Source organism: Gadus morhua, chromosome 19, assembly GCF_902167405.1.
Source record: "Gadus morhua chromosome 19, gadMor3.0, whole genome shotgun sequence".
NCBI lineage: Eukaryota > Metazoa > Chordata > Actinopteri > Gadiformes > Gadidae > Gadus > Gadus morhua.
The window spans coordinates 13,454,406-13,478,100 of record NC_044066.1 but is presented as its reverse complement, the minus strand read 5'-3'; the positions used below and the strand labels follow the sequence as shown (position 1 = coordinate 13,478,100).

At 47.9% G+C, this 23,695-nt stretch overlaps 1 protein-coding gene across 1 annotated transcript in view; it reads left to right on the top strand.

Moving 5' to 3' along the window:
• The first annotated feature begins 44 nt into the window (after positions 1–44).
• The window catches only part of magi2a (membrane associated guanylate kinase, WW and PDZ domain containing 2a), a 152,334-nt gene continuing 128,683 nt past the window's right edge, over positions 45–23,695 (top strand). The window contains 2 exon segments of the mRNA XM_030342104.1: positions 45–146; positions 901–1,176. Of these exon segments, the coding sequence (XP_030197964.1) occupies positions 74–146; positions 901–1,176 (349 nt within the window). The 5' untranslated portion in view covers positions 45–73.

Genomic DNA, 23,695 nt, shown 5'->3' with positions numbered 1-23,695 from the left:
TGTTAAAACAGTCCCCCCCCCCCCTCGCAATGTGCCGACGCAGAACCCTTTCTGCAAGACTCCTTCTACCGGAATGCAGGAACGCGCTTCTGCGGGGAGGAGGAGGGATGACGCGGTCTGCGTGCGGTCAGCGTTTCTCAGCCAAGGTAAACACGTGTTAATGAGCCAGAGGTCAACCGTCAACTCATTACTTCGTCGATATTGTTCCTATTATCCACCCGAGTTCAGACGTCTGTCTGAACTTGTCCGGGAAATACCCGATTAATTGAGAAAGTGATTAAAATAAATTAGACTGAAAGACGTCATTGATGGCAATAATCCATAAAAGACAATTAACAAGTCCTAAAAGTATTTTCAACACTGTATAATGCGCAATAGAGTTGAGGTCGGAGACTCGTAGTGGCAGAAAACTGTAAGTTAACATAACTTTATCAGAGAGTTCCGAGGCTCGACTTCTGCTGCAAGAGGGATTATCAATCCTTCTGCTGCACAAAGTTCCAAGATGAGAACAACAAGGCTAGCTAACCCACAGTAGGCCTGTCGTGTGTTTAAAAATTCTTAGTTCTCCAGCAGGCCGACAGCAGCACATTAGGACACATGCGTTAGTCTGGTGGTGAGAACTCCGCTCCTCTCCAGTGGAAACACACAGCTCGGAGCGCTTCTCTTTTTTCACGTGGAAAGCTGGATTGGGAAAAGCTCTCGTCTCCTCCAGCCTTCACATCCGGGTCAGTCGACCGTTCTGGAGCTGAGCTGAGCAGCAGACCTCCACAGCCCGGTCCAGCCGCCGTGTGTCCGGGCTGACATGGATCCACCCACCGGAGGAGGAGACGCACCGCGACAACACTGAGACCCTGAATGGAAGACTTCGTGTGATTTTGCTTTATTCTTCCCGTGCTTCAGCCATGTCCAAAAGCCTGAAGAAGAAGAGCCACTGGACCAACAAAGTCCACGAGAGTGTCCTGAGCAGGACCAGGGAGGGGGAGCTGAGGTTCGAGCTGAGGGGGGGCGCGGAGCTCGGCCAGTTCCCCGTCCTGGGAGGAGAGGGGACCGGCGGGACCCGGGGTGAGCTCCTGCTGGAGGTCAACGACACCCCTGTTGTCGGGCTCACCACCCGGGACGTCCAAGCCGTGGTCCGGCACTGCAGGGACCCCGTCCGGCTGAAGTGCGTGAAGCAAGGTAGGATGAACGCATGGATTCACGCACGCATTGTGTTCTTTAGTGGTTTCAGGCACGCATTGTGTCCTTTGTGACAACATCGACCGACGAGTTTACTGCGATTGAAATCAGATTTTGCGTATTGCGTTTGAACTTTCGTGTTGAGTTATATCATTGTTGCACGATAACGATGGTTGATGTGGTTGTGTTGTCATGTTGTCATTGTTGTCTAGTTCTAAGGTCTACGTTCCTGCTGCTTCTCTGTCTGGAGATGCTGCTGTTGGTGAATGTTAGTATCAGTCAGATGATGGTGGATATTCATCCTGCTGATGTCGGTGACGGTAGTTTCAGTCAGATGATGGTTGATGTTCATCGTGGAGGAAGTTGGAGAGGGGCTGTCACTCTATGGGGGGGGGGGGGGGGGGGGCAGTGATTTGGACCTAGTGATGGATATTTCTGCTAGAACTTTACGAGGGGATTTCTATCAACATGGAAACACAGCGTTTTAACGAAACGATCGATTGGCACCGAGGTGATCGATTCGTGTGTTTAATTAACGTCATTTATCAATTTATTTGCAGAATTTCAAATATGTGATTGTTCGTTTGGACCACTTCTTGTGTCATGAGTCCATAGTGAAAGGAAATGAACAGATGAAATATGACAGCCTTACATTCAATAGCAAGTATGCACATGAGAATCTATCCACATGGTTTATTGAGTAGATGACTTCATTCACCAGTTATGGACTAGACATCATCTCCTCCCCAGAACATAGAGCGAATACATGAGATGGGCAAGCCTTTGATTCAAATATATTCTAAAAAATAGAACTATATTTCTATTTATTGAAAAACGCTCATCTTGTTTAATCTTTAAAATATTAAGATGTCCCTGAAAAGAACGAGAGATGCATCTTATTTATTCACAGCACACACACACACACACACACACACACACACACACACACACACACACACACACACACACACACACACACACACACACACACACACACACACACACACACACACACACAGTTTATTTTTCAAAAGAGTTTACTTAGAGATTAGGTTGGCCTATTTTAATATTCCGATTTATGCACTAGAAAGAGTGCTGCTCACCCGTGTTCTCACACACATCTCCTAAAATAACTCTGGGGACGTTTTGAGAGCGTAAAGTGAGCCCCATCAGGCAGAGCAGCGTGGGCCGACTGATCCGCGTGAAGCTTCCCTCCACAGCCGCTGAAGTCCTGCTTGTCAACGGCTGTAAATTTGCTCTGTGGGTTTGGGACATATTTTGCTGGCTTTTGATTGGCTGAGCTAATGGCATTGAACGCATACATTAGAGTGCACCCTGGGAGAGAGATCCGCGGGGAATCTCGTTTTAGACGGAAAACCGCAAATACCCATAAGGAGCTTTGGCTCAGGGTGTGTGTGTGTGTGTGTGTGTGTGTGTGTGTGTGTGTGTGTGTGGGGGGGGGGGGGGGGTGCTGTACAGAGGATTTGTAAAGAGAAAAAGAGTGGTATCATTTTTCCTCCCGTGAACCTCTGTTATCGTGAAGTGGTGACAGTGATCCTGATGTTGGTGTCTCTTGGCAGGACGCCTGAAGTGATCCACAGATCTGAATCTGTAAGACACTCTGCGCTTCTGCTCTTGTGAGTCAAAGTATTTCAGAGGTTTGGTGAAGAGATACGAAACTGTGAAGAAATCTTCGACACAAACTTGCTGGGTTATCTCTCACCTGAGATGCCTTAGCCAAGGATTTGGTGAACAAAGTGTTTTCAGTTGATGTATTGGGACACAAAAGCATGTTTATTTATTATGTGTTTTAGTAAAGATGTGAGCAGACAGAGCTGTGTTGTGTGTGTGTGTGTGTGTGTGTGTGTGTGTGTGTGTGTGTGTGTGTGTGTGTGTGTGTGTGTGTGTGTGTGTGTGTGTGTGTGTGTGTGTGTGTGTGTGTGTGTGTGTGTGTGTGTGCAATAAACTGTATTGCACTGTATTTTAAAGTTGTATTGCAAATGTAAAATGCACTGTATTGATCTCCAAGGGGTTTGGGGTTGAATAAAGTGCATTTTACAGTAAGTCATCCATGAGCAAGCTGCCCTGAGCTGGACCAGCCCCTTATGACATGCAGACCTGCTTCAAGGTCCGGACCACAGAATGAGTGGGGCTGCACGAGGATCAGTTTCTTCTTCCACGTTGAAGGGCTTTAGGTACGGTCATAAGACTAATGAGAGTTATGAGTATAATCTGACAGAATGGGTCGATCCGTCCATCTCTGAGTGGGGCGATGCTCCGTGAGAACACCTGTTTCCAGCTGACTGCGTCTGTCTCCGAGACTGCTCACTGCTGACCAATCAGGACATGTCTTCCCTGATTGGCTTGGGATTCCATGATCCTACCACTCGATCCCAAGTGCTGCGAAGGCGGGGGGGGATACTAACGACGGGAGGGAGGAAGCAAAGGGAGGAATCAAAATCGGTCCCCTGCTCTTTCTGCTCCCTCCCTTCACAGCTCTCTGATCAGCAGCTTTAAATAATTAATCAATCCCCACAAGTATAACGAAACAGCTGCCTGATGTGGGATCTGTTGATCCGTGACGTCTGGAAGATTAAAGTTTCATGACCAATGAGTCTGGACGGTCCTCCGGTCTTACACTAGAGGAGGACTAGCCCGCGAGTCCATCCTGGTCTCCTGAGTTCACCTCCTGGCTCTGCAGGTCGGTCTGGACTTGATGCTGCTGAAAGCCATTTCCCTAATATCTAATGCCTCAAACCTCGAATCCAATGTTCCGACTGACTTGTGTTATCTTTTACTAAGCAAAACATTGTTGCTCCAAACGGCACCAACGTGATGTTCAGCTGGCAGGGAGAGTTGAGAGCACTGCGGCAGATTCGATTGTTCAATTTCTTGAATTTCGACCAATCGATGGGTCGTAGACTCTCGGTAGAACTTCAGTCGGCCGAGATCTTCTTTGGTTGACTGCAGCCCTACTCGACTGAATAACGAAGTAAAACTTGTTTTTCTCAGATGAGAATGGATCTTTGCTTTACTTCCAACTGGATTTGGCCGAAGCTAAGAGACGCTCTGATTGGCTAGATTGCATTGTACAACTCAATATTTGGAAATCAATAGCTTCCTGTCGATGGCCAGACCGCCTGCCAATGTTCACTGAGATCCTGCAGATTCGAGCATTGAGATGTCTTAGGCCTAAAAAAAAAAAAAGTTTGGTTCCTGTTGGTGGTCAGTTGAGGTCATGGGTAGGTAGGGAATTTATTTTATTTTTTTATTTTATTTTTTCCAGCGGCAGCGAATGATAGGTAGGTTGTTTTCATTTAAAAACGAGAAAATTCGGTCATCCTTGTACAGAATGAAGAGGTGCTGTACCAGAACGTAATTATAGTTTGCATCAAAAAAAAAAAAAAAAAAATTATTATTATTTTTTTTTTTTATTTTTATAAAGCTCATAAAATAATTTGGGTCGCACATAAATTGACAGGGTCGGTCGGAAACCGGAACCAAACAAATTTTTTTTTTAGGCCTTAGGGAGCTAGGCCATATCTGTATGGTTCTGCTTGGAGAACAAGGAGGAAGATCCAGTCTGAATGAGACACTTAGACTCTCAGAAGGGATGTTTATTTTATAGGGTGTGTGTTGTACTGAGTTTGATCTGCTTTAGTTGGAACATGTATGCCTGAGAGATTTGTAGTACCATCAAACTTTTAATTATCTCTCTGACGCTTCTTTGCTAACTTCTGAGAAATTCAAATCAATGTTGGGTTTCTTTCCATATCGCCTGAGCTCGGCGTCCGGGCTAATATAGTTATTATAATTATATTATAATATCAGCCTGTAATATTATAAAATGAGTTCCAGAGTAGAAGTATTGGATCAGGGTGGATTGCCAACAGCATCACGTCTTGCCTTGTGCAACGTAATAATCGTACACCACATTCACGCACACACACGCTGGTCACACACACACAAGTATAATACAAGAAAATACCATCTTCTCTTTCAGTATTACGATGTTATTTAAATTGACTTGAGATACATTTCAGATACAATTTCAACATTGTTCACTCACTCATTCACGCACACCAACAAAATGCACAGCGTTTATTTTATTTTACTTAAAGATTAGGTTGTCCTATTTAGGTATTCCAATTTCTGCAGCAGAGAGCGAGCTCCCGTCCCCCCGGATTACAGATTGTGTACGCTTGTCATCAGAAGCCCTGACGGACAGCCCGCAGTGAGACCGCGGGAAGGTTCCACACGCCCGTCTCTCTTGTGGAAATGGCAGAATTATTGCCCGTGGAGGAGGGTGGGGGGGGGGAATGATCTCAAAGCTTTTGTAAGTCCTGTTTTGCAGAATCTATTGGTTTGACCTGGATCATCCGCTGAAGGGTAAACGGCTTTAACTACTTTACCTCCCTGCTCTCTCTTCTGTCTTTTTCCTGCTTACTTTTCAGTTTATTGTCTCTCATTCTCTCTTTTTCTGTATCTCTTATACACTCACTCTCACACACACACACAGCCTAACTAGCTACAGTGAGTGCCTCGTGGTGTTAGTTTGGTTCGGGTTCCTGGTCTGATTCCAGCAGAGGAGCTGAACCTCGCCATGGGACACTCAGTGCTTAACATTCTGTTCAGTCCGTTACTACGGTGCACAGGCCCGCCCGGCCTCTCCGTCTGGCCCTCGGAGACCCAGGCGGCTACCGGCTAGGCACAGAACCGCTCCTCATGCCCGGAGGCACTTCTGACAGATTGGCAGGCGGGTGCATGTTGTTATCCAGGCTGGAGAAGCTGTTAGCAACAACAAGCTATGAAGGCTCGGTTATCAACCGAAGCATTGAGCAAAGTGCTGTACTGCAGAGACTGTGACTTACCTGGTTTATGTAACCTGCAGAGACTGACCTACCTGGTTTATGTAACCTGCAGAGATGATCCTACCTGGCTTATGTAACCTGCAGAGACTAAACTATCTGGTTTATGTAACCTGCAGAGGTGTAACCTACCTGGTTTATGTAATTCATAAACTGACCTCCAACAGGTGGTCCAGGTACAGTTTAAAGTCCCTCCCTCCCCTCTCTGGCAAAGAGTCCAACACCATCATCCTCATCATCACCATCACATCATTGTCATCATCATCATCAGCGCCTTTATGTTTAGTTCCATGACCAGGCGTGAGATGAAGACTCTGCCCCCCTCGCATCAGGACCGGAGCGCTCCGCAGTGGGGGGGAGGGGGGGGGGGGGGTGGTGTGTGAGTCTCCCAGTGAACCGCACAGCCCCTGGCACAGAACAAAACGTGTAGGCTGGGGAGTTATTAATACATACGAGAACTTCAGCTCCTCAGCGGGCAGCGGTGGCGGCGTCTGTTTGAGAGGAGAGGAGCCGAACACAAACAGGAGTCATGAAGAATCCGTAAACACCAGTAATGGTACAATGGTGCAACCGTTTTTTTTTAGTAATGAAGAGTTAATTTGACGGCGGTGGAGATAAGTGGTTGACAATAAATAACCCAAAGGGAGTGCGTGTGAAGACAGACTGACAGACATGCAAGCACGCACACACATCCGCAGACAAACACACACAGTCACACACATGCGCAGACAAAAAACATGAACACGGGCACAGACACACGTACACAGACACACACGGATAAAGACATGGACAGATGCATGCACAATGCACATACACAAACATTCACACGAAAAAATGCACACATATATATATATCCATCTATCTATATATCTATATATCCAAGCAGATATACACATATGAACACAGAGGCATACATACAGAGAAAAGATCAGGTACTGCGTATAGTTACTTTGATCATGAATATGGAGTGCCATTTGAGTCAATATCAAGTAAATAACTAAATATGGCTGAAGTAAATAAATATGGCTATGAAATAATCCTAAAATAAATTAGACGTTTTTCAGAAGGCCTTTTACTTTGATTTATTTCAGGAGACTTTTATTGATTTAATTGCGTGTGTTTACCTCAGACCAAAGCAACAGCACATGAACGGCAATAACCCCTGAATTAAAGCTGCACTGAATATATGAGACCATGTTGATGATGAGGATGTGTTCTTTGTTGAACATGTTGATCATCAGTTAATTGGTGAACATGTTGACCAATGCAAAGTATTGGTCAACATGGTCATCCAGTTTATAGATGAAAATGACCTGGACATATCTGTTGTCAGTGCTGTACAATAATGTTTTCAGTAATGTTATATGCATATCATTACATTACATTTATTTATTTGCTCAAAGCGAATCAAACAATCCAAATAAACTGCTTTGAAGTGCCAAGATATAGAGCCAGGAGATAGACGGATAGAGAGGTTTATTTATTTATTTAATTATATAATGTATCCCATAACTGATATATTCTCCCAATACAACCCTCTCTGTATACATGCTGTCCATTTTTCTGTACAGAAGAGCAGAACGCTGCTCTAGAGGGAACGCTTTCCTATCTGATCTTTTCTAACGATTTTCTGTGAGTTTCGGTGAGCTATGACCTACAGTTTTACAGACTAAATAAATAAATACAACTTATAAATCGATCAACAGGGCTCAAGACTATATTTTCTATGAAAGGGGGAGAGAAAGACAGTGTGGGAGAAAGAGGGAGTAGAGAGAGAGAGACAAACAAAGGCAATAAACATCTGCTTGATGTATCCCATGGCGTCGCCAGGACAACATAAGGTGTTCAGATCAAAGACAGAGAGAGAGAGCACTTCAGCCGACTCTGTCCCATGATGCATCTGTCTGATCGCCCGACCCGGGAACCCTCAATATTACTGGAGTGTAGTGAACAAGTGTTTTATACATTCAGTGTGTGTGAGCGAGTCTGTTTCCCTACTATCGAAGGATTGCATCTGCGGTGTTTTCTCACAGAGCAAGGTCAAAGACTGTTGCCCAGGACCACTACATCTCCTGTGTGTGTGTGTGTGTGTGTGTGTGTGTGTGTGTGTGTGTGTGTGTGTGTGTGTGTGTGTGTGTGTGTGTGTGTGTGTGTGTGCGCCTGTCTGCCTTTGCCTCTCCATCCCAGCATGTCTTTGTGTAATCCGATGTGCTCACATTGTGGGGTCTGGGTTCTTCCTGGGCATTGATCCTCATCGACTCACTCCCTCCTGCCTAACGTTAGACCCAACGAGTCCAGCCAGAGAGGAGATGATCCTCCACCTCCACTCCCTCCTCCTGACTGACTAGCTGGCTGGTTAACTGGTTGACTGGCTGGCTGACTGGTTTGTTGGCTGGCTGGCTGGCTGGTTGAATGACTGGCTTGTTGACTGGCTGGCTGGTTACCTGGCTGGCTGGCTGGCTGGCTGGTAGACTGACATAGACTATTCCTTACCTCAAGCACCGTGGTGAGGATGGATGTGTCTCTCTCTGTGGCTCTCTCTCTGACACACAGAAGCAGTGTGCGTCTGTGTGTGTGTGTGTGTGTGTGTGTGTGTGTGTGTGTGTGTGTGTGTGTGTGTGTGTGTGTGTGTGTGTGTGTGTGTGTGTGTGTGTGTGTGTGTGTGTGTGTGTGTGTGTGTGTGTGAAGTTTTTTTGTGTGAAGCCAGTGAGTATAAAGCAGACCACAGCGGTGAGGACACTAAAGCATGACTGCAGGCCAGGAGCCGTCTCTCCTCCTCTCCTCTCCTCTCCTCTCATCTCCTCATCTCCTCTCCTCTCCTCTTCTCCTCTCCTCATCTCCTCCTCTCCTCTCCTCTCCTCTCCTCTCCTCTCCTCTCCTCCTCTCGTCTCCTCCTCCTGTTCCTTCAGCTGGCTGACTCATGTTGATGGACAGGCTTGACCGGGTCATTTATGTGCTCTTTCTCAGTGTGTGGCGTGACAGGATGTGACATCAGCATGGCTGATTCCTGTGCTCCATATCAAGTGTTTGCTCCAAGTTCAATTCTTATTTTTCATACGCAATGAATCACTTTTCCAATTGATCGATTGAAACATTTTTCTTTTGAATTTGTATATATTTTGAAGTGATTTCAAATCAAAAATATTTTCAAAATCTATAAGCAGCATAATAGAAAATATGAATTTCTTATTGCTAAATTGCTAAATTTTGTCTTGAAAAGTAATGCCTAAGTCATTGATTGATTTATTGATTTCTGCACCTGTTCAGAGTGCGCTGCGTATAATCGAATGTGTCTAGCAGAATAGACAGAAATGGAATATAACGTTCATAAGTATGTTTTCATGAGTGTATAATCCCATGAAAATAAACATTTAATAAGAATTCCATGCCAAACCCTGCACGCTTCACCTTAAACTAACCTTTAACCTCATCAACTCGACATGCTAATAAACCCTACAGGCTTCACCTTAAACTAACCTTTAACGTTTACATTTTTCAATGGGGCTGTTGGATGGACTGACAGCGATGCGGTAACTCTCTTAAGGCGGGAGGATAGAGAAACAACATTGAATACAGAATGGAAAGTTCCTTCTGTACTGTCACACTGAAACTTTATGCTATACTATAAAATACTTTATTGAGTCTACCAGTTAATCAAGGTCTGCACAGCTGAAGCTGAGGGGCATGTGGGGGTCACTCGTTTTGGAGTGCTTTATCCTCCATGCTGTTTCCCGACTGTTCTTTGTACTAATGCTTTCAATCAGCAGTAACTGACAAAACATTTTTTCAGTTCATGAATTACCGGCGACCCAGCCTCGGCCAGACATGCTAACAACTGACGCACATCAGCTAACTTCAAACAGTTTGTTACTGTCCTCATTAGGCCTAGGAAACGAGTGCCAGGGCCGCACCTACCAGCGCCTTCCTCCGCTCCCTATCCTGGTCTCGCTTCAGTAGCTGTTGTTCATCACCTCCACCATTTTGTTTTCTTCCTCTCCTACTTTTTGGTCTGTCTCCTCTGGCCTGTCCCATGAGCCTCCCTCAACCCCATCACCTCCCTCAAACCCCATTACCACCTCTGAACCTCATCACCTCCCCCAAACCCCATCACTGTCCCTCCACCCCCATCTCTGTCCCTCCCTCCACCCCCTCACTCCTCCACACGACCCCGTTGTGTTTCTCGTGCTCCAGCCCGTGTCCCAGATCAGGTCGCTGTAGTGTTTGCGTCCTCATGTCCCTCCAGACCTCAAGACCAACGGACAGACTCAGGGTCTGTCTCCGCGAGGTCGCCACAGAAGACCTCTCATTTCCATTATCGTTTCAACAACGGCAGAGAATGCGTACCCGACACATTTAACGATGATCCGGGCACTAAAGAGAGAGACAGCCGGCTGTCCTCCAGGTTGGTGAAGGAGGCGTTCAATCAGTGGGGCAAACCTCTCACTCCTTCAGACAAAACGTGTGTGTGTGTGTGTGTGTGTGTGTGTGTGTGTGTGTGTGTGTGTGTGTGTGTGTGTGTGTGTGTGTGCAGGCATCACCGCAACATGTGTGTAAAAGCTGGGGCTTTGGAAGTAACGGCGTAGGAGAGGGGTCGTTGTCTCTGGTTGGACTGACCCCCGCCGTCTTCATCCAACCTCTCAGCGTCCCGTAGTAGAGGGCCCCGACGTCTGTCAGCCCAGGCTGGCTCTTCTGAATGACGTGAACCTGAATCCAGCCGTCTCTCTGGATAAGGCCTCCGCCGGATGGATGACTGAAGGGAGAGATAAGCTGGACATCACAGGATGTCCGCAGTTATCTTCCGTTATTGAAACTGACCCCGTTCCAGCCCCGGACCTCGGCTTCACTGGTCCCTCGCTGGGTAACCGATCCAAAACAATCACTTGATATGATGCGCTGTCTTCACACAGTGAGTTCCTTTTTTATGTATTTACCTTTGTGTCCATAAAGTAAATAAAAACAGATGTGGCAACATATGGTTTGCAACGGCCTCCTATATTATCTAATATTAGTATTATTATACTATCTATTTTAAGTTGCTTAAGCGACGCTAAAGTCGGCGCTTAAGCGTCCCCCCCCCCCCCCCCCCCCCCATGTCCAGCCATGGGGCCATAACCTTGGCCTTATTTTCCTCTCGTCTGTCTTCATCACATGCTGAAGTGTCTCTTGCTTATGTGTAGATACAGAGTCTCTACAACAGACTCTACCAAGAGGCTCTGTCCTGTAGTTTCCTGTATTGTCCTGTCGTTTTTGACCCAGAGTCCCCAGAGGGAGGATCATGGGACTTGGATTTAACTTCAGATCTGGAATGCAAGCCTCCATTAATCTGTGAACATGGTTTCACCTGGTGATGACCTTTCCTTTGTGTGACCCTCCAGCAGGTAATGTCCAGTACGCAGGGAGAGAATTTCGACCACCGCATTCCACAATGCTTTTCGCTCTCACTCCTTCCCCCTCCCTTCCTTCCTCTCTCTCTCTCTGTCCGTGTTTGTGCGTCTCTCTCTCCCTCTCCCTCTATCTCGCTCTATCTCTCTCCCCCTCCCCCTGAGAAAGTAGTCCCGGCCTCCGGAATGTGAGGCATGCAGCAAGGAGCGCTGCAGCCCTGCAGGACGTTTTCCCGGGAACACGCCCTCGTCCCGCTGGCTCGCTCTGACCAATCAGAGCCGGCCTTTCTTTCCCCGGTTCCTAGCCGGAACGAGGGAACAGGACTCTGACCTCTGAGGCAGGGTTGATACGGGGAGGTCAAAGGGCAGGGTCGCTAGGCTCTGTTACTTTAGAGAGGAGAGCAACGTCGCTAGGAGGACCCTCCAACCATCACCCTGCTCCACCTCCTCCACTACCACCACCCAACTCCTCCACTACCACCACCCTCTTCCTCCACTACCACCACCCTCTTCCTCCACTACCATCACCCTCTTCCTCCACTACCACCACCCTCTTCCTCCACTACCACCACCCTCTTCCTCCACTACCACCACCCTCTTCCTCCACTACCACCACCCTCTTCCTCCACTACCACCACCCACCTCCAACCTACGTCCTCCCACCTCTACTACTAACACCACCCTACCCACCGATACCTCCACCACTATCTCCACCCACCTCCACCGCTACCACCACCCACCTCCACCAGCTCTGTTCCCTGATTGTGTGATCCACCACCAGGTAGACTGGGGGAGGCTGCAGGCTGCAAACTGTTTCATTAAACTGTCAGCATCCTCCTGGTGCGAACATTCCTTTTCACCCATTCATTCCTCCACCTCACTCCCCCTGTGAGCTCCGTCGTTCTCTGTCTGATGGTTTTGATCTGATCTTGGAGGGCTGGCGAGGTATTGAAGTGTTTCCTCTGAGGTCCCTCCCTCTATTCTCTCTCTCGCTCTCTCTCTCTATCTGTGTGTCCCTCTCTCTCTCTCTCTCTCTGTCTCTGTCTCTGTCTCTGTCTCTGTCTCTGTCTCTGTCTCTGTCTCTCTCTCTGTCTCTCTCTCTCTCTGTCTCTCTCTCTGTCTCTCTGTCTCTCTTTCTCTCTCTTTGTGTCTCTCTTTGTGTCTCTCTCTCTTCTCTCAGCCTTGTTCTGTTCTTCACTCCCTGGCCTCATCCTCTGCCTGCCTCCCTCTCTCGACTGGTGTAACAATGGCTCCATCTCCTCTGCTCAGCCATGAGGAACCTCCGGTGGAGCGTGTAGACACACCAGACACTTTGTTTACTCGCTGTTTGGTCTGCCGAGCACATGCCCTCCTGATGCTCCTTCCTATTGGTTATAGGAGTTACAGTTCCTGAGGTGCGGGAAAGTCCCATCAGGAACCGAGCCTGTGTTTACACGGTGATAGCACTGTTACGAGGAGTTCTCCTGGTTCTGATCAACTACCCGGGGAACAGGGCCGCTGTCTATATGGTGATACCAATGATACCCGGAGTTCTTCTGGTTCTTATGAACTACCAGGACAGTTCTTATGAACTACCAGGAGTTATTCAGGTTCTTATGAACTACCAGAACAGTTCTTATGAACTACCAGGAGTTCTTCTGGTTCTTATGAACTACTAGAACAGTTCTTATGAACTACCAGGCGTTCTTCTGGTTCTTATGAACTACCAGGAGTTCTTCTGGTTCTTATGAACTGCTAGAACAGTTCTTATGAACTACCAGGAGTTCTTCTGGTTCTTATGAACTACCAGGGGAATGGAGCCTGTGACTATACTATGATAAGACTGCTACCAGTCCCTTGTTCCCTGGTTCTTATGAACTACCAGGAGTTCCCCTGGTTCTTATGAACTTTCATGCCTGGTGTGTCTGTATGCTTCAACTCTGATATCCTGGAGAAGTTTGCCTGTAATTGTTTGCTGTCGGTGCAAATGTGAAGAAACGTTTGTAGTTTGTTGGTGCCCACTTAAACGGTATTCACATTTCAATAGCTCAGTGCTGGTGATAAAATGTGGTGTAAATTGTGTGCATTTTAATGTTGAATTGAAATAGGAGTTGTTTACAATCGGGGAAACCTTCCCTGAGCTTCTGAAGGGAACTTCTGCCAAAGGCTGCTGGGTTGTGGTTTTGTTTTTGCTCAGAAGACCCAAGAGAAGAGACTGTTTTCTCATGCTCAAGTTTAGTCCGTCTCACAAACAGCATAAAGTAAGATAACACTTTGTTAATCCCCAAAGGGAAAATCAGCTTACATTGCTGCATTGGCCTTCCAGCGTTCTGGAAACCCTTTAATAAGTAGCATCGTCTCTGGGAGCTAATACAGTTTAAGCAGGACAGCACTAGAGGCTTTCTTATTTACTGTTCTGTCATTATGCCGGCTGTCGCGTCCAGCGCTATTAACGGGAATTATCGTAAGTCGTTAAGTAAACGGTAGGGGTAGGAGGCATGTTGCTCATGGATCCCTACGGTATTGGGGTATTGAACCCTGAACCTTCTGAGTACCCTGCCTGTTCCATTATCTCTACAGGGATCGTCCTGGGTCGCTGGTCCTGGCAACCTGTATTCAACCTTGACAACAGGAGTCACAGATCCACACGCACACGCACACGCACACACGCACGAACGCATGCACGCACACACGCGCACACACACAGAATTGATAGGTCTGGCAAGGCTGATGTTGAAGCACACTTCTATTCTAAATAACGCTAAATGATTAGTAATACCCAGCGAGGACATTGTAAATTATGACAAATCCTCATCTCTAGTGTGTGTGTGTGTGTGTGTGTGTGTGTGTGTGTGTGTGTGTGTGTGTGTGTGTGTTAAAAAAACAAAAGCCAGACTGGGGCCGTTGGTGCGCAAATCGCGACAGATGTTGCAGACCAATCAGAAGACGGCTGTCTCAGAACAGAGCGATGATGTCACTGGCTGCAGCTAATGGGAGACGACAAGTGTGACACAGATCAAAACGAAACAGAGGTGTATGGTCGGTCGTGTGTGTGTGTGTGTGTGTGCACAAGGCTGATTGAGCTGTCTTTGATCTGAACACCTCATGTCATCGTGGCGATGTGATTGGCTACAGCAAGCAGATGCTTATAACCTTTGTATAACCTCTCTCTCTCTCTCTCTCTCTCTCTCTCTCTCTCTCTCTCTCTCTCTCTCTCTCTCTCTCTCTCTCTCTCTCTCTCTCTCTCTCTCTCTCTCTCTCTCTCTCTCTCTCTCTCTCCCCCCCCCAATCTCTTATTCATACTCAGCCTGAGGCCAGTCCTAGTCTAACAAGCAGTCCCTTGGATAAACAATGTTTTCGGAACACTAGTATTTTCTTCTGACATTTCCTTCCTACCAAGGCAATTGATTGGACGAGAGGCATATTGTGAGTGCTGGTATTGAGAATAGCTGCACTGGGACTTTTCACTATCCACGTATCACTCCGCCTGACAGGTGTTCTAACATCAGTACATTCAGCAGGACATCACAGGAAGGTTCGACCCGGCTCCTCGGTCCGTTATGGAAACCCCCTTCCAGCGCTGGCCCTCTGAATCACCCGCCCCCTCGCTGGGTAACTGATCCAGAACCAGCAGCAATAAATCAATATGATGCAGTGCCTTCAGCCCTTCACACCTTCCTTACTGGTTCCTGTTTATTTTTTTACTTTTGTGCCCACAAAAGCAAAAAAAAACACTGCAGTGCAGACAGACAGACGTCCAGACGCTGTAGACAGACAGACACACAGACACTGGACAGACACTGGACAATGTATTGCAGACAGACAGACAGACGCTGGACACTTTAGTGCAGACAGACAGACATTCTGGACACTGACTGTAGTTTAGACAGACAGAGAGACACCTGGACACTGTACTGCAGACAGACAGATGCTGGACACTGTGCTGCAGACAGGTAGATGCTGGACACTGTACTGCAGACAGACAGATGCTGGACACTAGTGCAGACAGACATCCCGTGTGATTGGCCATTCACTCATCCTAATCTCACTGTTCATTGGCTCTCAACAGACTCTCATTTCCTGGTTGCACAGTAAAGGGAACAGATGAAGGCGGTCAGATTAATATTCACGCGGTACCACGTCTCTGGCCCGTGGGAACGTAGACCTGCATCACGTTGAAGCTTGTGGGCAGGGAATCTTTGTGCTGCTTGGCAACAGGCCAGCCCCGGTCAGGACTGTTTATGTTGGCGGAGCCAAATGAATTATTAAGTAAACAAACAAATCATAATCTTGTGGCTTATTACTGTAACAATAAACGCCGCTTGTAGAAGTGTTTGATGAAAGTGGGGTGTGATTATCTCTGGATCCTTGGCTGCAGGCCGCATACCTACAACTGAATCACAGCAGTACTGATATAACAGCCCTCACGGCCCTGTCTCCCTCTCTGTGTTTCTGACTCACTCTTCATAATTCTCTCTTTCTTTTCCTCTTCCTCTGTCTCTCTCTGTGTGTGTGTGTGTGTGTGTGTGTGTGTGTGTGTGTGTGTGTGTGTGTGTGTGTGTGTGTGTGTGTGTGTGTGTGTGTGTGTGTGTGTGTGTGTGTGTGCAGGAGGTTGAATAGATTAATTTCACTTGCTGTTTATGCCCTAACTAACTCCTTCCCTGTTGCCTCCCCCCCCCTCAGGTGGGCTTTCTCTGTTTCTATTCTTATTTACATTATTCATTTCAGACCGTCACAGGCTCAGTTACGGCCCGCTACCGAGTGTGTGTGAGCCGGTGATAAGCGGCGCGTTGTTGTAGGTCCCGAGGAAATCCACCGCTAATGAGAGAGAGGCTCCGGGCTCCTATCCCCCCCCCCCCCAACCATCACATCCCTGTCACCCCCACCCACCCCTACCGTCACGACACTATCACATCCCCCCACGTCACATCCCCCCACTTCACATCCCCCCACTTCACTTCCCCCCCACGTCACATCCCTCCCTTTCTCTCGCAAATTCTCCAGCTCAATTATGTTCCCCATAATAAAGATGTGTGTTTCATGGATGTGCCGTTGTGAGGCTTGATTGCTGGATGTGGGTCTTGTCCTTACGTTCAGGACAGCCTAGTGCCTAGTGATGTTCATAATGTCCGCCGCGTCCTCCCTGTAGGTCTCCTAGAGCAAGAGGCCCTCCCCGTGCCTGAACTCAAATCAGTCTCTCTGGTTAAACGTTCATGGTGGTCCCATAGAGGGCAGTGTGGAGCCGCAGGCGGAGACAAACACACACACAGTCCCTCGCTGTCTCGCCAGCACACTTCCGAGCTCTGACTCCTGTGGATTCTGCTTCCTCTAATCACACTGGCCAGTGGCCACACACACGCATGCCAACACACACACAGACACACACACACGCACACACACACACACACACACTGGCAACACAAACACATACCGCCCACAAACACATACCCACACACACACAAACACACACACACACACACACACTGGCAACACAAACACATACCGCCCACAAACACATACCCACACACACACAAACACACACACACACACACACACTGGCCACACAAACACACACCCACACACCGGCCACAAACAAACACACACACACAGACACGGTTAACGCATGCAAACACACACGCCATAAGCCTGTATACACACACACAGAAGAAGCACACAGTGGTGAATACACAACTGGAAAACCCAATTAAACACTGTAGATCCGTGTTAACGATATCGGAAGGTTTGCTCAACCTCCTTGCTACCTGACCTCTTGTTTAACCGCATTCAAACAGAAAAATGTTTTCACAGCAATTTGTTTTTTTTGTCATTGCTCAATTTCCTGAAAAATGATTGTTGTGAACGAAAAAGAAGGAGAGTGAGATAAAGAAAGAGAAGGTTGGAGAGAAGGAGAGAAGGAGGAGAGAGTGAGAGAAAGAATGAAGTAGGGAGTGAGAGAAGGAGGAGAGCGTGAGAGAAAGACAGAGTGAGAGAAAGAGGAAGGATAGAGTGAGATAAAGGGGAGAGAGTGAGAGAAAGAGGAGATACGGTAGTGAGAGAAAGAAGGAGAGAGTGAGAGAAAGACGGAGAGAGTGAGAGAAAAGAGGAGAGAGTGAGAATGAAGGAGAGAGTGAGAAAGTCATAGAGAGTGAGAGAAAGACATAGAGAGTGAGAGAAAGACGGAGAGAATGAGAATGAAGGAGAGAGTGAGAGAAAGACATAGAGAGTGAGAGAAAGACGGAGAGAGTTAGAGAAAGACATAGAGAGTGAGAGAAAGACGGAGAGAGTGCGAATGAAGGAGAGCGTGACAGAAAGAAGAGTGTGCGAAAATCACTCCCTTTGGAAACAAGCTCTGAGCCATCAAAGCAGAACCAGAATATTGTAATAACTAAATAAGGTTCATAAAATAAGTACATTATATTATGATGTATATTATGTATATGTATATTATACAGCCCTCACCGTAATGAATCTGTGGTTCTGTCTGAGTGGTTCTCTTCGGCTATCTCCCCGGTTGGCACGGTTACCGGGGTTTCAGATGAACCTGAGAATGATGGATTGTGATTGGCCGACGCTAATGGAGTGAAATGACTGGCATTTGATTTGACAATCAATCAGCGGCCGTTTGTGGAGCTGGCTTGGCAACGACCGGGAGGACGGAGGGTAAGATTTATTAACTTCTCTCAGCGGCCTAATGCTGGAGTCAGACAAAGCATACATCACATATATACATTTACAATATTGTTAATTATTATTAGTTGCGATGATTTGCATTGTAACTCTTGATTGTCTAATTGTGCGAGTGTGCTTGAGTGTATAAGCCAAATCAACGTCGATCCAATTCGTTCCCAATTCCCATAATGCATCTGACCCCTGGTCGTAGTGTGTGTGTGTGTGTGTGTGGGGGGGTTAACCGCAGCTCTAGTTGAGGCTGTCTGCCCTGGGCCGCGCAGCACTCTATTCTCCTCCTCTGCTCAATGGAGCTGAAAATAGGATAGGCTCTCTCTCTCTCTCTCTCTCTCTCTCTCTCTCTCTCTCTCTCTCTCTCTCTCTCTCTCTCTCTCTCTCTCTCTTCCCCCCCCCCCCCCCCCTATTTCGGTCTCTCACTCCCTAGCTCCATTGTCATCATGTCTCTGTCCATCTCTCTTGCTTTCTTTCTCTACAGCGATCTGTCTGTCTGTACTGCTCTCTCTGTCTGTCTCCCTCTTGTCGGTTCACACAGTCCATTTCTAGAGCCTTCACCTACTCTTTGTGTGTGTGTGTGTGTGTGTGTTGATCTCCTTCTCCCACTCCCTCTCTCTTTGTCCTCCCTCTCCTACCTCCCCCCTCCAGTCCCCCCCGACCGGCGTCACCCCGCCGCCTCCCTCCAAAACAGCTCGGTGTCCGACAGCCTCTCTAATTCACACCTTTCCCCGCCTAATTGCCGTGTTCTCCGTGCCGCGCGCGGCTGCGTCTGACCGTGTCTCACCGGGCCTCAGCTGGGAGCGGCGGCGCCGATGTGATCTCACACCTGACCGCCGGCCGCCGCAGCTGGCCGTCGGCGCGGTGATTGGATCAGCACCTCAACCCGAGCCGCTCCCGCTAACGACGAAGGCGGCGGAGGCGTGTTGACGGACACGGAGACATGCAGCCGCATAAGTAGAGCATTTAGTACCTCACCTGGTGGAGGGGGGGTCTGGGCTCGGCGGGGGGGGCGGGAGGGCGGTACGTGGGTAGAGTTGTTCCGATACCGATACCAGTATCTGGAATTCCTCCGATACGGCCTAAAAAGCGTGTATCGGCGAGTACGCAAGTCTATCGATCCGATCTGATACCATCAAAAAATCACCAATGCTACGGTGTTGCGCTGCATTCGTTTTCGAGATAGAAAACATGTAGTGGTGCAACGGATCAACCCTCACGGTTCGGGACGCAAGTGATCCGCAGATCGGCTGACGCGTTCACTTTGATCGGCGCATGTTTAAAGGACAATTCCAGTATTTAGTAGCCTAGAAATCTAGACGCCCCTAGCGGCGGCAAATTTAATTTGCAGCCAGGGAGGTCTAGCCTTCTGTCGTCGTTTTTCGCTGCTTGAAACCGAAAAAGGGACAGGCCAATCAGATCGTGAGGGGCGGAATCGAGCCGAATGACGACAGAGCTGCGACGGTGCTGGCGATGGCGAACAGATGTCTTTCGACTCGGCTTTGGCCGCGACTCTTCAAGACTTGAAGTTATCATTTTCTTTGAGAAATGAACAAAGAAATGCACCGAAGTCTTTCCTTGAAAAGAAAGATGTATTCAGAGTTTTTCCGACCGGACACGGTAAAAGTTTGATTTTAGAGCGACGGAAATTTCCGTCGCTCTGACTACGTCACCTCCTTCGTTGCTCTGATTGGTTGTAGCGCTATCCTATTGCGTGCAGAGGGAACTTGAAAGACAACCGTTGATCCCGCCCACACTGCCACCAGACCCAATATCTTTCCGATATGGGTCTGGCTTGCCAGGCTAAGTATCTAGCCCATTGAGCCCCCTTTCTGGTTTGTGTAGGATGAAATATAGTGGTTGACACAGAAATGTTGACTATTGGTCCTGTCTCGGGTATTGGCTCATTCACAAACCTGTCCTTAAAACAACCCTAAAGGTTTGTTCTCAGAAATGTGCAACTCACCGAGTGGTTAAAAAAATCACAAATTGTTGAGTTATTTTTTTATTTTATGTGGATGCGAGCAATTTTATTAAATATTTACTATGCTTAAAGGAAGAAATTTTTCACTTTATTTTGTTTTTACACATTTAAAGATTTTATTTAAAGTCACATTTGTCTTGTTATCCTTTTTGTTGTTGTTCCGAAAATGATCAGGCTAGTGACTCAAAAACCGTGACCCGATCCGTGATCCGAAGCTACCAAGTCGGAAAAAAGATTGTTAGCTTGTCCTAATACGTATTTATTTAACATGTATATTTATTAATTCGTATTTATTTCACTTGGTTTGTGTATATGAGATAAACTGGGATAAGGTAGATTCTCTCTCTCTCTCTCTTTCTCTTTCTCTTTCTCTTTCTCTTTCTCTCTCTCTCTCTCTCCCCCAGTAACTCGTCCCGCGTGCGGCTACACAAGCGGTGCCGCCGTCGATTAGCCCGGACACCCAGAGAGCTCTGCAGCGCTGCATCAATATTTATTTAATCTGCATATAGATTACTTTCTCGTCTTATTTTGCACAGAGGGTATTGGCTGCTCCCCGACTCCCTGGTCCTGGCCCAGGTCTCACTGCCTGGACCCTCTTACTGCGACAAGGGGGGAGCGGGGTGGATTCAGGAGGTAATGAAATGAGAGCACGCAGGGCCAAAGGTGTACATATCCAATCACTGCGCTGGAGACACTATTCCTAACGCCGACGCCCAGCATGACATGATTTGTTAAGCTCAGTCGTCATCCGGAGATGTTCACAGAGCCCGACTAGACAGGGAGGGTCCAGGCTGGACCTGTTCCCTCCGTAAGCCCTCACCATTGGTGGGTGATCCTGGCACTGGGAGGCAGTCGTAGTGTGGGGGCTTGAGGCTGTGGGAGGCCCGGGACCGGAGGTCTGGGGGTCTGGGGGTCTAGGGGTCTGGAGGTCTCGGGGTCTAGAGGTCTGGAGGTCTGGTCTGGGGGTCTAAAGGTCTGGGGGTCTAGAGGTCTAGAGGTCTGGGGGTCTGGTCTGGGGGTCTAGAGGTCTGGGGGTCTAGAGATCTGGGGGTCTAGAGGTCTGGGGGTCTAGAGGTCTGGGGGTCTAGAGGTCTGGAGGTCTGGGGGTCTAGAGGTCTGGGGGTCTGGGGGTCTGGAGGTCTAGTCACACAGGCTCCCCTTCTCCATGGACCCAGGGAGCAGGGCTGGGATCAGCCTGCCAGCAGGGGTTTGTCTCTGTCCCTCCAGAGACGAGGGAACTGAAGGGGAAGAAGCTCTCAGAGGGACCTGCTTCACCGGGTCGACTCCCATGACAGCCCTCAGCTACTTGAACTACGTCAACCAGCATGCAACAGTGATGGGACTTGACAGGTGGCCTCTCCCCTGCTCCCTCTCCCCCTGCCGTGCCTGAAGGAGATGATGAATTCAGAGGGCTCATACGTGTGTGTCTGGTTGTGTGGGTATGTGCTTTCACTTTTTCATGAACATGCATGTGTGGTTGCGTGATATTGGTGTGTATTTGGTACACAACGAGTGTAGGGTCTACGGCTGTAATGTGTGTGTGTGTGTGTGTGTGTGTGTGTGTGTGTGTGTGTGTGTGTGTGTGTGTGTGTGTGTGTGTGTGTGTGTGTGTGTGTGTGTGTGTGTGTGTGTGTGTGTGTGTGTTTTAAAACACACAAGCGTGTGTGAGGGGTGTCTGTTTAACACATGAAGAATTGAAGGAGAGATTGCATGTAATTACCTCCAGACCTGTAGATGAATTAGAGGTGTCAGCTTGCTAATTAACCTTATCATACATAAATAAAATCTATGCTGACGGCCTGCCGCCCTGACTACTGATACACTCTGACTACAGATACACTCTGTATCTTTAAAGACCTTCTCTCTCTGCGTGGTTTGATTTGACGATGTCTTGCCAAAGCCATCTCGTAGTCCCATGGTCAGAGTGTTTCAGTGTTTCGTTGTTTCCTGCGTGACGGATGCATTCCTGTATCTTCCCCACTGAATTCCAGGCTGCTTTTCCCAGATCAGAGACAATCCTCTCATTCTGAGCCCTGATTGGCCCTGGTGAGACACACAGTAAACGTTGTTGTTTTATCATTAGCGAGAACCACAGCAGTGGCGCAGAGGAACACGTATCACATATCACAGCAGAACCAAACCTAGGCTTGCATCAGACAGGGGCGAAGGAAGTCTGGCTTTAAGGGGAGGAGAAGGATTGCTGCTGCGCCGGAATGTCTCTTCCCACATTTGGGAAGGCAGCGGAGATAGAAATCAAAGTGAGCGTTGAAGAAGGAGGCTTGAGGAATGATACACACACACACACACACACACACACACACACACACACACACACACACACACACACACACACACACACACACACACACACACACACACACACACACACACACACACACACACACACACACACACACACACACACACACACACACACAGCTCTGTTATTCTCTGTAGCCAGAGAGGTTTAATGCTTCCTGCAAGCTCATTACATGACTTGCTGGTTATGTCCTTCCTGAATTAAAGTATTGTTTTTTTAACGTCCATATTTAACCTGTTAGGTTCTCTAAATGTTATACATTATTGTCCTACTATAAACTTAATCATAGTAATAATGTTCTATTAAGTTGTCTACTTTGTCACCTGCCAAGTCCACCAGCCGGAGGACTTCACAGGTGTCTCATTATATAGGATGTGTACACAGGAAAGTATGTACACTTGTAGCAGTACGAAAACATTTGAGAGTGCAGCAGTCCAACAGCACTGGGAGTTGTAGTTCATTAAGGAACGTGTTCCACCTTACAACCAGTGGGACTCGACCTGCCAAAGACACTCAGTTTAACTGCAGGTTGTTGCTGGGGTTTTAACCAGGGTGGAAGGGCGGCCATATTCCCACGGAATCACAGAGGAGAGGGGCTGTTAGCCTAACACTCACATGAGGGCCTGAACAACGTCTTCATTCTGCGGTACACCGCTGTTGGCTGTCACTTCAATTATATTTAATGTTGGTCGTTAAGCAGACGGTTTTATCAGAGCTGTTCACAGTGAGTTCAGACGCATGTCGTTAGTGAGCAGGTGGGAGGGGATGCAGGAGGAGGTACAGGGAGCAGCGTAGGGGTTCACACCCAGTGCAATACGCTGGGAGTCGGTCCCTCAACCACGAGAAGAGAGGTAGACAGGAGAGAGTCACGTGATGTTTCTGTAACTACATCTAGCTCAGAGTCCCTCTGACTGTCTTCTTAATAACCAGCAGCAGAGCTGTGTGTGTGTGTGTGTGTGTGTGTGTGTGTGTGTGTGTGTGTGTGTGTGTGTGTGTGTGTGTGTGTGTGTGTGTGTGTGTGTTAGAGGAGCCGATTCAGAGATTAATATAGGGACAGATTAATAGAGAGAGAGGGGGAGGGGGAGGGGGAGAGAGGGGAGAGGAGAGAGAGACAGACGAGAGAGGAGAGAGAGACGGACGAGAGAGACGAGAAGCAGGAGATGAATGAGGAAATAGATTCAGGGGGGCCGGCAGGGAGTTGGGTGATGGACCTGTGTAATCACACCATGTTTGTTAGTGTGTGTGTTTGCGTGTCTGTGTAGAAGGTCTTGGTTTGTCAGTGTGTGTTTGCGTGTCTGTGCAGAAGGCG